This window comes from Propithecus coquereli, unplaced genomic scaffold, assembly GCF_000956105.1.
Source record: "Propithecus coquereli isolate 6110/MARCELLA unplaced genomic scaffold, Pcoq_1.0 Scaffold156, whole genome shotgun sequence".
Classification (NCBI taxonomy): domain Eukaryota; kingdom Metazoa; phylum Chordata; class Mammalia; order Primates; family Indriidae; genus Propithecus; species Propithecus coquereli.
Genome location: NW_012140080.1, coordinates 1,252,614 through 1,267,396, shown reverse-complemented (window position 1 = coordinate 1,267,396; position 14,783 = coordinate 1,252,614). Strand labels below are relative to the sequence as shown.

General features: G+C 33.9%; 1 protein-coding gene across 1 annotated transcript in view; it reads right to left on the bottom strand.

Annotated features, from left to right (window-relative positions):
* Positions 1–14,783, bottom strand: part of MPP6 (membrane protein, palmitoylated 6 (MAGUK p55 subfamily member 6)) — a 107,723-nt gene that overhangs the window by 43,400 nt on the left and 49,540 nt on the right. Inside the window, exon 2 of the mRNA XM_012640684.1 lies at positions 12,651–12,769. Coding sequence (XP_012496138.1) covers positions 12,651–12,767 — 117 coding nt within the window. The 5' untranslated portion in view covers positions 12,768–12,769. The remainder of the gene's footprint in view (positions 1–12,650; positions 12,770–14,783) is intronic.

The window sequence follows — 14,783 nt, the reverse complement described above, 5'->3', positions numbered from 1 at the left end:
TTATCCTTTAATAATAGCAGTAGAGTTTTTAATTTAAATTGAGAACAAACACTAAGCTGGCTCCATCTTTTAAGTGCTCTTTGCTTTCCTGATAAATGGCTGCTATCTGATTTTGAAGCCAGGAAAAGCATAATTATCAAGATTTAACTGATCAATAAAACCACATAAGTTTGTTGGTTATTAAAAAAAACCCACATAAGATGACAAATCTTACATTTATATTTTAATATTCAATTCTGTGCTGAAGAAAAATTTAAATTTCAAGTGGTAACAGTATCAACTGAACTTTATCAAATACCTATACTGTCATACTATTTCTACCATACAGACTGCATCTTTCAGAATCCAAATAAAACATTCTAATTTTAAAAAGACATTCCTTTTTGTTTAAACGTATTTTTTCTAAGGGATGCACAGCGTGAAATAAGTTCTTAAGAGAGGGCTATTATACATCAAGCAACATTTTTAAGAAAGACCTCAAAAGAAGAAATTTTAAAAGTCACATGAAATAGACTGTTAAAGGAGAAAAAGTTATTATTAAACAAAAAGAAAAATATCAAAAGACCAAATGTAATTTAAACAGAAGAAGAAATTTTATTAGATTTAGATAAGAAAAAATTAGAAGGACTAGAAAACGCCACAAAGAATGAGATCAGGTAAATTTGTAATTTTCTGAAGTATAATAAGAGCCAGATAAGGATGGGAGGAAGAGGACACTCAACATTTACCATGAAATGATTATCACCATTTGAAAAAACTAAAATAATCTACATAATTAGTTAACTCTTAAAAAATAAACTAGAATTGCCAATTGTTTAAATACAAATATTTGCTGGTAAAAAAAAAAAACACCTAATTTAGCATCTTTAACCTTGAGATACTCCAATACTCTAATGGCCGCATAAGAAGAAAGCTCATACAGAAAGTAAAGAACCTAATATTTATTGAGGGCTTTTGTGTGTTGGGTATTATATTCTAAGTAGTGTGTGTGTGTGTGTGTGTGTGTGTTTCAGCAAAGGTAGGTATATTATCATCCTCACTCTACAGACGAACATACTGATACAAAAACAGGTGAAATGATTTGCTTGAGTCCACACTACTGGTAAATGGCAGAGTCAAGCAGTCTAATACCAAGCCTTGATCTCTTATCTACTAAAACTTATTTGACTTGATCACCATACAGAGAACCACTCTATCATCATCTTGCAGTTAAATATTCAATCCGGTATATGGTACATTATTCTCAGTCACTTAAATATATGACATATGATCTCACTGACTGCTAGTTTAGTTGTTGCTTGTTAGCATGACTCTTCCAGTCTCGATGCATTAATTCTGTTCCGCCAAACCTATCTCCATGGTTATTTTATACTCCTGTGGTTCAGAATATCACTTCATCCCTCTGACTTTTGCTCCTTTGCTCTAAGTAAGAGGTATAAAGATCATCTGTTCCTCCAGCAAACAGATAATGACTGGCTTACTACTTTCAGGTACTATGTCAATATATTTTCCGTATTATCCTATGTAATCAGCAAACAGTAACAATACTCCGGACATTGGCAGACTTTGGTTTAATTCAGGACTTCAGGACAAGTAAAGGAACAGAAATCATCACTGACTTGAAAACTCTATTTCCCTTCTTTACTATGTGTAGTTACCTAATGCTCCCAAATTGGGCAAGGAAAAATGGGAATGAGGAAATACTAATGGCAAGAGAGAAAGAGGAAGTCAAGTGGGAGGGCAGAATCATTTTATTAAAAAACCCATATATACCTGATAGTTTTTCATATCTACCTCATAGACTGATTCTACGGAAGAAAAGAATCTCACCATAAAATACAGAAATTCTCAGGGGGGAAAAAAAGCTTTTCACTGAAATTGCAGTTATAATTATATTAACATGCAAAGCCAATTTCTGAAATATATTTGGGTTCAATCAAGATCAATTTTACTTTTTCCAACAAAGCAAATGCGGGTCTCTATTTGTTAATATGTGTTTTAAGCTCTAAGATATAGTCAAAGAACATGAAACCTCTAATTCACTTTAAAGTCAGAATTTATCTAATTTATCTAGTAGCTTTCAAGAGGCAAGTACCAAATTGAATTTAACTGATCAAATTAAAAAAGATAAAGGAAACATTAAAGAAATGACCAGAGGGTCAAATGAGCCATATGCTCTTTGAATAAATGGGTCATTTCCTTTAAGAAAAGGCAGTATTAGAAAGCTAGTGTAACTCAATAAAAACATATTTCACCTGCCACAAGTGGTTGGAAGAACATTCCCTAGTTGGCATTATACAACACTTGGAGCTGACACAAATACAGCCTAGCCCTCTTATATATCCAGTTCTAAGAATCCTATTTACTGCTGCACCCTAGAAAAATAAACTACAGAGAAGAAAAATATCTTTCAGAACTTCTGTGTATTTCACCCAAGCACAGTCCAACCATGCTTGCAAATAAAAAGCTTTTTTTAAAAAAGCTGTGGGCTATACCTACAGTGACAAATATTATTTTCTAATAATTATAGTATTATTATTTTGTGCAGTAATTTGACCTTTCCCTCTAAAAAGCTAGGACTATATCACAAATTTTGTTCTTAGAACAGGGCTAAGTATATATAGTAGTTACTTACAAAGTATTTCTTGAAAAAGCTAAGTAAATGGGAAATAAGTTTGACTGTGGTCAAGAGTCATCCACTTATTCTAGAAACCTAAAACACAAAAGATCAAGATAAATTCACAAATACTCGAAAATAAATAAGAATTTGAGCAGAAAGTAGAAATGAGACAGAGAATGGAGAATTCAATTTCTGTTTTGCTTCTGCATACACTATATTAAAAAGGATCAACTTTGCTCTGGGAAAAAAAATGGATGAAATAAGTATAAGTAAATTAGAATGGAATTTTCTAATGAGTAAAGAACTTGTCAGAAATCATCTAGTTAACCAAAAGAAGTTCAAATTCCTACATTAGATAAGTTATATATCAAGGTACTCAGAGAGCTTCTAAATAACAATGCTGAGCCACTCAGAGATATTCGTAGAATTAGGAGAATGACACAGATGTCAAAAAACTAAAAAAGGAAATATGTTATACTTTTTGGAAAGAAAAAAGAACATTTTAAAAGCTTGGTGTTAATAGTATTCAGAGAAAATATAAAAGAATCTTTTTATAATCTTTGAGTGGGAATGACCTTTCTAACTATAATACAAAATTTGCAAGCTATAAATTATACCAAAAAAAAGGTCCAATAAAATTCACTAGTGAACATTTAAAATCTCTCATCAAAAAATCAGCAAAGTCAAAACACAAATGACAAATTAGTGTCAATCATCCAGGAATGGTGGTAGTGAGCAGCCACTCTGTTACCAGTTAATGAGGTAAATCCAGAAATTGAAAGACTTTATAGTGTTTAGAAACTTTATATCAATTTGACAGAATGATTTTTTTTCTTTTGAATCTAGTGATACAAATTTTGAGTTTGTATTCAAATATCTTTTAAATTTAATTTTTATAATTCACAAATAACTGTACAGATTTATGAGGTACGATGTGATGTTTCAATGCACGTGTACAGAGCTTAATGATCAAATCGGGGTAATTACCATGTTCATCACTTTAAACATTTATCATTACTTTGTGTTGACAACATTCAAAATCTTCTCTTCTAGCTACCTTGAAATATATACTACATTGTTATTTGTGAGTCACCCTACTGTGTACTGAATATATCTTACACATATAAAAAGATATACAACCTCACTCATGAGAGAAGTGCAAACTAAAACTATAATGAAACACCCTTTTTCTTCTTATCAAATTGGCAAGAATAAAAATCCGGATAACATACCATATTGGTGACAATGTGGGAGAAGACAGGCACTCTCACTTTTTTTCCCCAGTGGAAACATACTGGTGACCAATCTGACCATATCTACCAAAATTATAGTGATTCTTCTAAGATTTAGCCTAAACATATAACATACATGTACAAAATAACATAGCAAAATTACATAGTATAGCATGACTTATAAGAAAAAAGGCCATCTAAATATCTATCACGAGGTGTACTAAAAAGAAAAACTGTAGTATATCTGTATAATGGAATATTATACATCCAATAATGGAATATTATGGCATCTTTACAAAGAATGAAGTTGCTCTATAGGTACTGATATGGAATCTTCTGCAAAAATCAAGGTTTAGAACAGGCAGTATTAAACCCACAACCTCCAATATGTTTACTAGTGAAAGATTAGATGCTTCTCTCTGAGATCAGAAACAAGACAAAGATGTGTACTCTTACCACTTCTACTCAACATCTGTACTGAAGATTATAGGTCAGGTAAATAAGGCAAGAAAAAAAAAAGCCATTAAATCCAGATTGGAAAGAAAGAAGTAAAACTATCTTTATTTAGATGACATAACCTTGTATTTAGAAAATGCTGAGGAGTCCACTAAAGACTACTAGAACCAATAAACAAGTTCAGCAAGGTTGCAAGATATAAACTCAATGTACAAAAATCAATTGCATTTCTATACATTAGAATGAAAAATCTGAAAATGAAATTAAGAAAACAATTCCATTCATAATAGCATCAAAAAGAATAAAATACTTAGGAGTAAATTTAACAAAAGTGCAAAACTTATACTCTGAAAACTACAAAACATTGTTGAAAGAAATTCAAGATTTAAATAAATGAAGAATCATCCCATGTTCATGGATTAGAAGAGCTAACATTGTTAAGATGGCAATACTTCCCAGAATGATTAACAGATTCAATGCAATGCCTCTCTGAATTCCAGCTGACTTTTCTGTAGAAACTGACAAACTGATTCTAAAATTCTTATGAAAATACAAGGAACCTGGAACAGCCAAAACATTCCTGAAAAATAACAAAGCAGGAGTACTCACACTTTCTGATTTCAAAACTTACTACAAAGCAAGAATTATTAAAACAACTCCAGCCCCATCTAGCCTTACTGTTTCACCTAAGCCAGGAGGGGTGGAAACAAACTGAGAAGCATTTACAATGGTCAAAGCCTGGGGAACAGGCTCACTAAAAGATTAAGACCTAATCATAGGAATACAGAACACTTCCCCTTTCCTCATACCTCACAATCACTTCAGCAGAGTTCTGGTATAAAAACAGGGAATACAACTGAAAGAACTGCACATCTTAGACCTTATTTAACAAGAAGTCTCTTAAGACAACAGAAGAGATAAAAACGAAAGTTTTTAGCCTATGACAGACACCTACAGCAACAGTAAACACAGCCTAACTCCTACCCAGATAAACATAAACCTCACACTAAAAGCTTATTTACCTCAGTTCCTTTTACCCAGTACACTATGTCCATCTTTCAATAAAAATTACAAAAACACAGTTTGAAGAGTCAGAGCAAGCATTAGAACCAGACTCAGATATGGCAGAGATGTTACATGATAATTCTATCAGGCTGGTAATTTAAAAACACTATGACTAATATGCTAAGGGCCCAATGAAAAAAATGGATAATGTGCAAGAACAGATAGGTAATATAAGCAAAGAAATGGATACTCTAAGAATCAAAAGGAAATGCTAGAAATAAACACTAACAAATAAAAAAAAAATGCCTTCAACAGGCTCATATTAGAAACAGCTGAAGAAAAAAAAAATCAGTGAGCTTGAAGACATGTCAATAGAAACTACTAAAAGTAAACTACAAAGAAAAAAAAAAAGAATGAAAATGACAGAATGGAATATCCCAGAATTATGGGACAATTACAAATGGTTTACCATGTATAATAGGAATACCAGAAGAGCGAAAGAAACAGAAAAAATATTTGTAGCAATAATGACTGAGAATTTTCCAAAATTAGTGAAAGACACCAAACCACAGACTTAGGAAGCTAAAAGAGCACTGAGTAAGATAAACACCAAAAAGAGCTAGGCATACTATATTTCAACTGCAGAAAATGAAAAACAAAGAGAAACTCTTGAAAGCATCCAAAGGGGAGAAAAACATCTTATGTAGGAGCAATCTTAAGAATTATATTGGACTGCTCTTCAGAAACCATGCAGACAAGAGAGTAAAATATTTAAAGTGTTGAAAGACAAAACCCTGCCAATCTAGAATTATCTACCCAGTGAAATTATCATTCAAAAATGAAGAAGAAATGCCTTTCCAAACAAACAAAAATTGAAGGAATTCGATACTAGTACAACTGCCTTGCAAGAAATGTTAAAAAGTTCTTGAGAAAGAAGGAAAATTATGTAAGTTCGAAACTCAGATCTATATAATGAAGAGCACTAGGCCAGGCGTGGTGGCTCATGCCTATAACCCTAGCCCTCTGAGAGGCCAAGGCGGGAGAATTGCTTGAAGTCAGGAGTTCGAGACCAACCTGAGCAAAAGCAAAACCCTATTTCTAAAAAAAATAGAAAAATTAGCCAGATGTGGTGGTGTGCACCTATAGTCCCAGTTACTCAGAAGGCTGAGGCAGGAGGATCACTTGAACCCACGAGTTTGAGGTTGCAGTCAGCTGTGACGACAGCACTGTACTCTAGCCTGAGCAATGGAGCGAGACTGTCTCAAAAAAAAAAAAAAAAAAAAGAGGGGGAAGAGCACTAGAGAAAAAATAAAGGTAAAATAAAATCTTTTATTTTTCTTACTCTTAATTGGCTTATTAGATAATAGTTTGTTGACAATCATAATAGCAACAACGAATTTGGTGGGTAGAGCTTATGGACAAATGCGATGAATGGCAGCAATGTTATAAGGCATAGGAGGGAGAAATAAGAAATATTCCGACATAAGGTAGTCACACTACACATGAAGTAGTTTAGTGTTATCTGAATGTAGTTTAGATTGCAAATGTACACTGCAAAATCAAGGGAAACCACCAAAAAGTTTTTAAAAAGAAATATAATATGCTGAGAGGAAAAGAAATGAAATCATATAAAATGCTCAGTTAAAGCAGAGAAGGCAGAAAATGAGTGGGAGACCAAAAACAGAGAAGGCAGGCAGGGAGGCAAACAGGCAGGAAAAAAGGAATGAAAGAAGGAAAGAAAGAACAAGGGCAGCAAATAGAAAACAATAATAATATGGAAGATATTAATCAAATTCTATCAATAATCACTTTAAAAATCAATGCCCACCAAATAAAAGAGACTAGATAAAAAAAAAAATAAGATCTAAGTATATGTTGTCTACAAGACACTTGCTTTAAATATAAAGACACAGGTAGATTAAAAGTAAAGGTATAGAGAAAGATACACCATCTAACATTAATCAGAAGAAAGCTGGAGTACCTATTATTAATTTCACACAGAACATACTTCAGATCAAGGAAAATTATTGGGAATAAAGAGGGGCATTACATAATGATAAAAGGGATAATTCTCCAAGAAGATATAACAATCCGATGTATGTAATATATGTGTCTAACAACAGAGCATTAAAATGTCAGGCAAAATATGACAGAATTGCAAAAAGAAAGAGATTAATCCACTAATATACTTGGAGGTTTCAACATCCCTCTATCAGTATAGGCATAGCTCAGAGATATTGTAGGATTGGTTCCAGATTACCACGGTAAAGCCATATAACAATAAAGGGAGTCACACAAATTTTTTGGCTTCCCTGTGCATACAAAGGTTATGTTTATACTGTAGACTATTAAGTGTGCAACAGCATTATGTCTAAAAAACAATGTACATATCTTAATTAAAAAATGTTTTAAAGTTAAAAAGTGGTAATGATCGTCTAAGCCTTCAGCAGCTTGTAATCTTTTTGACAGTGGAGGGTCTTAGGTCAATGTTGATGACTGCTGACTGATCAGGGTGGTGGAATGCTAAATGTTGGGGTGGCTGTGGCAATTTTTTAAAATGAGACAACAATAAAGTTCACTGCATTGTTTGACTCTTCCTTTTATGAAAGACTTCTCTGTAGAATGCGATGGTGTTTGACAGACAGCATTTTACCCACAGAACTTCTTTCAAAACTGGAGTCAATCCTCTCAAATCCTGCCACTGCTTTATCAAGTTTATGTAATATGTTAAATCCTTTAGTTGTCATTTTAACAATGTTCACAGAATCTTCACCAGATTTCATCTCAAGGAATCACTTTCTTTGCTCATCCATAAGAAGCAACTCCTCATCCATTAAAGTTTTATTATGAGATTGCAGCAATTCAGTCACATTTTCAAGCTCCACTTCTCTTGCTACTTCCATCACATCTGCAGTGACTTCTTCCACTTACGCATTGAACCCCTCAAAGCCATCCATGATGGTTGGAATTAACTTCTTCCAAATTCCTGTGAATGTTGATATTTTGAACTCTTCTCATGAATCACAGATGTTCTTAATGGCATTTAGAATGCTGAATCCTTCCAGAAGGTTTTCAATTTACTTTGCTCAGATCCATCAGAGGAATCACTGTCTATAGTAGCTATCGCCTTATGAAATGTATTTCTTAAATAATAAGACTTGAAAGTCAAAATTACTCCTTGAACCATGGCCTGCAGAATGGGTATTTTGTTAGCAGGCACGAAAACAACACTAATTTCCTTCTGTATCTCCATCAGAGCTGTTGGGTGACCCGGTTCATTGTCAATGAGCGGTAAAATTTTGAAAGGAATCTTTTTTTCTGAGTAGTAGGTCTCAACAGTGGGCTTAATATAAGTAAATATCAGTAATATCAGTAAACCATGATATAAACAGATGTGCTGCCATACAGGCTTTGTTCTTCCATTCAAAGAACACAGGCAGAGTAGATTTAGCATAATTCTAAAGGGCCTTAGGATTTTCGGAATGGTAAATAAACAATGGCTTCAACTTAAAGTCGCCAGCTACGTTAGCCCCTAACAAAAGAGTCAGCCTGTCCTTTGAAGCTCTGAAGCCAGGCATCGACTTCTCCTCTGTAGCTATGAAAGTGCTAGATGGCATCTTCTTCCAGTATAAGGCTGTTACATCTACACGGAAAATATGTTGTTTACCATGTCCACTTTCATCAATGATCTTTGCTAGACCTTCTGGATTACTTGCTGCAGCTTCTCCATTAGCACTTGCTGCTTCACCCTCCACTTTGATGTTATGGCGATGGCTTCTTTCCATAAACCATTAGCAGAGCACTAATCTCTGCTAGCTTCAAACTTTTCTTTTGCAGCTTCCTCACCTCTCTCAGCCTTCACAGAATTGCAGAGTTAGGGCCTTACTCTGGATTGGGCTTTGGCTTAAGGGAATGTTGTGATTGCTCTGATCTTCTATCCAGACCACCAAACCTTTGTGCATATCAGCAATAAGGCTCCTTTGCCCTCTTATCATTTGTGTGTTCACTGGAGTAGCACTTTTAATTTCCTTCAAGAACTTTTCCTTTGCCTTCACAACTTGGTAACTGTTTGGCACAAGAGGACTAGCTTTTGGCCTATGTTGGCTCTGACATGCCTTCCTCACTAAGCTTAATCATTTCTAGCTTTTGATTAAAAGTGAGAGACATGTGACTCTTCCGTTCACTTGAACACTTAGAGGCCAATGTAGGGTTATTAATTGGCCTAATTTCAATATTGTGTCTTGGGGAATAGGGAATTCTGAGAAGAGAGAGAGAGAAGCGAGATGGCTGGTGGAGGGAGCAGCCAGAATATACATACAACATTTATCAATTAAGTTCAATGTTTTATAGGGGATAGTTTGTGGCACCCCAGAATAATTATAATAGTAACACAAAAGATCACTGATCATAGATCAACATAACACATACACTAAAAAGTTTGAAATATTGTAAGAATTACATAAATGTGACACAAAATGAGCACATGCTGTTGGAAACATGACTCTGATATACTTGCTCAGTGCAACTTGCCACAAATTTTTGACTTATAAAAAATGCAGCATCTGCAAAGCACAATAAAGTGAAGTACAATAAAATGAAGTATGCCTATATTTCCTCTTCCCCCTCCCCTTTCTCAGATACTAATTACATATATATTAAATCTTTTGAGTATATCTCACATAGTCTCTGTTCTTTTTTTCATTCTCTCTTCTCTGAGTTTCAGTTTGAATATATTCTATTGACCTGTCTTCAAATTCACTAATTCCCTCTTCTGCTGTGTCTAGTCTTCTATTAAACCCATTGTATTAGTCCATTTAGCACTGTTATAAAGAAAATACCTAAGGCTGGGTAATTTATAAAGAAATGAGGTTTATTTTGCTCATGGTTCTGCAGAGTGTACAAGGAGAATTGCACCGGGGTCTGCTTCCGGTGAGGGCTTCGCGAAGCTTCCAATCAAGGCAGAAGGTGAAGGGGGAGCAGAGGTGTCACATGGGGCAAGAAGGAGCAAAGAGGGGGAGGAGGAGGTACCAGGCTCTTAGACAACCAGCTCTCAACTGTGAACTAATAAAGTGAGAACTCATTCATTACCTCAGGAAGGGCACCAAGCCATTCATATGGGATCTGCCTCTATAACCCGAACACCTCCCACCAGGCCCCACATTCAATAATTGGGATCAAATTTCAACAGGAGATTTGGAAGGGCCAAACATCTAAACCATATCACCCATCAAATGAGCTAATTTCAGATATTGTATTTTTGATTCTAAAATGTCCACCTCATTATATTTTATTTTGATTTTCTAGTAAAATAGAATAATACCTGTTGTTTTTTTCTCTTTTCTTCTATTAAAAAATATATTAATAAATTATTTTTAAATTCTTATTTACAAACTCTAACAGAAGGACCATCTATGGGAATGCCTCTCTTGTTTTCTAATTATTGGTTACATGTTTCTGTCTTTCTGCATGTCTAGCAATGCATGCCTCTTCTTTTTCCCCTACTTACTATACTGAGTGTGTTGACGAGCTCTGACTTACTATCTCTGTCTTAGAAGCAGAAGTCCTCCCTTATTCCTGGAATTTCTCTACCTACATTGCTGTAGTATTGAACTGCCACTGCTTTTATTTATTGAAAATATGCTTGAATATTGGATATTACTGGGTAAGTCTGGTCTTTATTTTTATCACCAAGAGTACTATAGCACCTTACCCACTCAAAAGCCATCTAACCATTTCATCTGTTAAGAATAATGAACAAGATAATCCTGATAGGCCATCAGTGGCACAAAACCAATACATTTTTATTCACAGAATTTCTTAAGAATAAATACACATACATATACAGACACGCTGATACGCTGTGCTGTAGTAGATAGAGCACAGAATTTGAAGACAGAACACCTGGCCTAAACCTCATCTCTATCATTTACTAGCAAAGTGATCTTAGGTAGAACACGGAACCTACTTTGAGTTTTAGTTTTCATTCATAAAGCTGTGGCAAAGACAAAATAGTACAATATATATTTTAAAGACCTTTATAAACTATGCCTTCCATAATATTATTACACGGTTTACAAATCTACTGATCAAAAGCCATAAATTAAATAAACATGGAGACAGGGGTATAACAGACACATGGACAATAAAAACTGACAATCAACCATATGACATTAAGGGAAGAATGAAAAGCTATTTTAAAAGTACCATAAAAACCTAGGGTAAGCCATTTAATATAGGCATAAACAGCTACTACTTACTTCAACAGACCCTAGAGCTATTACTTTACCTTAACATAGCAGTGATTAATGTTTATGACAAGAAGTTTGAATCTGAAAGTAATACCTTGTATATTATTAAAATATAAAAATGTCTAATAAACTTTGGAAAGACTACGATCAAAAATAATTAAATAAAAATTTTGGTTGGATGATTTGCAAGTGGATTTGCTTCTTCTTAGGAGCCTTTACACCATGTGACCATACGAATAAGTTTGTGAATAAAATGAAGTATCTGCACCATTAATTCACTCTTACTAATGGAAAACTTTGTAAAAGGTATTTTTCAGAAGTCTTGGAAGAAAACAAGTAACAGACTGTGGCTAAAAAAAGATAACAAGAGAGGGTAAAATCAACATTCTCAGAGAGCAAAAAGTAAAAGGAATGACGGGATGACTACATGAAGGAAAGGTCAGAGAAGGTATGTGGTACCGGTTCTTGAAAGCAAGACTCACTTGGGGAACTCTAAAGATGGGATAACAGGGCTGTGAAGTAGGTAATACATTCAGCTTTAATGATGTTAAAATTTCTATGTTAAAAATTTTTATGGGGAAATAGTATACAGAAGTGAAATAAAACTGTACCAAAAATGGTTGTAAGTATATTTATGAATGAGTTAAGGCAATTACTCCAGAGTTAACCATGGAAACAGACTTAAGATATCAGGGGTATGCAAGAAAAAATAAGATTTCAAAAACGCACTAAATAAAGGAAGTAATTATTATAAATGAAAAACAGGTACCTTCCTGTTATTGATAACAGAGATAGGACCAGGATCGTTTTCATAAATTCTGCTGTAACACGAACTGTGCAGATATGATTTCTTTAAACCTTAAAAGTGATAGGCCAAAACTAGGAGTCATTTCATCCTGTATTTAACAAGAAAAGGCAACACTGGCCTCATTTTTACATACAGTAAGATTTCATTATGTGATAAGTGTTACTATTTGCTAACTAAACCAAAGGTTTATCAACCAACTGCTAAAACAGTAATATCTGAAAAAATCTCTATAAAGACAATTTTCAAAATAATTCAGTAATCTTATGGATAAATCAATATACCTTAGCAAGTGATTTTACAATAGGATTCTCCATAATTCCCTTGAGGAAAATTAGGTCTATTTCTTCTGCTCCTGTAGATGAAGGCAGCTCCGTAAGGTTTTCTAAGACTTGCTGCATTGCTGCTGAAATAAAAGCAACATAAAAAAAACAAAAACTTAAATTCCAAGCCATTATGGGGTAACATTATAAAAAAAATGCAAATAAATAGACATTAAGAATGGTCTTTTTAAAAATCACATTTTTAAAAACTGAATTGTTCAACAGTGTGAATTTCAAAAGTAGACTTCCCATGAATTAGTAGCAGGATAGATTTTTATACGCAATTTGGGCTTTATCGGACTACCTATATACACACTTACAACCTTGCACTTGCTTTATATTTTTCAAATTTAAAAACATTACTCAAGAAGAAATATAAAATCTGAATAGACTTACAAAAAGTAAAAATATAGATTTACTAATCAAAAAACTTCCCACAAGCCCAGAACAAGCATTCAGTGATGAATTCCATCAAACATTTAAAGAGGAATTAAAATCAACACTTCACTAACTCTTCCAAAAATTAGACAAGGGAACACTTTCCAAGTCATTCTATGAGGCCAATTATCCTGACACTAAATCCAGATAAAGACAGAACAGGAAATTATAGCCAATATATCTTATAAATACAAATACAAAAGTCTTTTTTTTTTTTTTTTTTTTTTGAGACAGAGTCTCACTCTGTTGCCTGGGCTAGAGTGCCGTGGCATCATCGTAGCTCACAGCAACCTCAAACTCCTGGGCTCAAGCGATCCTCCTGCCTCAGCCTCCTGAGTAGCTGGGACTACAGACATGCGCCACCATGCCCGGCTAATTTTTTCTATATATTTTTAGTTGTCCAATTAATTTCTTTCTAATTTTAGTAGAGACAGGGTCTCGCTCTTGCTCAGGCTGGTTTCGAACTCCTGAGCTCAAACAATCTGCCCGCCTCGGCCTCCCAGAGAGCTAGGATTACAGGCGTGAGCCACCGCGCCCGGCCAAAAATTTTTAATAAAATTCTAGCAAACTGAATCCAGCAACATTTAAAAAGGATTGTACACAAGGACCAAGTTCAGTTTATCCCAGGAATAAAAGAGTGGCTCAATATATGAAAATTGTGTATACTATATAAACAGAACAAAGAATAAAAAACAAATGACATCTCAACAGACAGACAAAAAAGTATCTGACAAAGTTCAAAACGCTTCATGATAAAAACATTCATTGAACTAGAAATAGAAGGGAAATTCCTCACTCTTGATAAAAGGAATCTATGAAAAACCTGCACCTAACATCACACTTAATGGTGAAAGACCATTAAACTTCCCACTAAGGTCAGGAATAAGACAAGGTTGTCTACTTTTGCCATTTCTATTCAACTTTGTATTGGAGGTTCCAGCCAGGGCAGTTCATCAAGAAAAAGAAATGAAAAGCATCCAGATTGGAAAGGAGTAAGTAAAACTATCTTCATTTGCAGACATTATCATCCTGTATACGGAAAATCCTTATACACAAAAAATTTATTAGAATTAATAAGTAAGTTCACCAAGGCTTCAGCATACAAGATCAAAACACATCAATTGTCTTTCTATATACTAGCAACAAACAATCCAAAAATGAAATTAAGAAAACCAGTCTTTTTATAGTAGCATCAAAAACAATAATGAGAAATTAATGTAACAAAAGTAGTACAAAATGTGTACCCTGAAACTATAAAATATCATGGAAAAAATAAAAGAGGACCTAAATAAATGGAAAGACATCCCATGTTCATGGATTGGAAGACTTAATATTATTAAGATGGCAATATTCCCCAAACTGATCTACAGGTTTAATGTAATCCCTATTAAAATCTCAGCTGTGTTTCCTTTTTTTTTTTTTTTTTGCAGGAATTGACAAGTTCATCTACAATTCATATAAAAACACAAGACATCCAGAATAGACAAAATAATCTTCAAAAAGAAGAACAAAGTTGGAGAATTAATACTTCCCAATTTCAAAACTCATTAAAAAGTTATAGTAAGAAAACTCTGTGAATGTAGCATATAGACAGATAACTAAACAAGAGTCTAGAAATAAATTCATAAATTTATGGTCAATTGATTTTTGACGGAG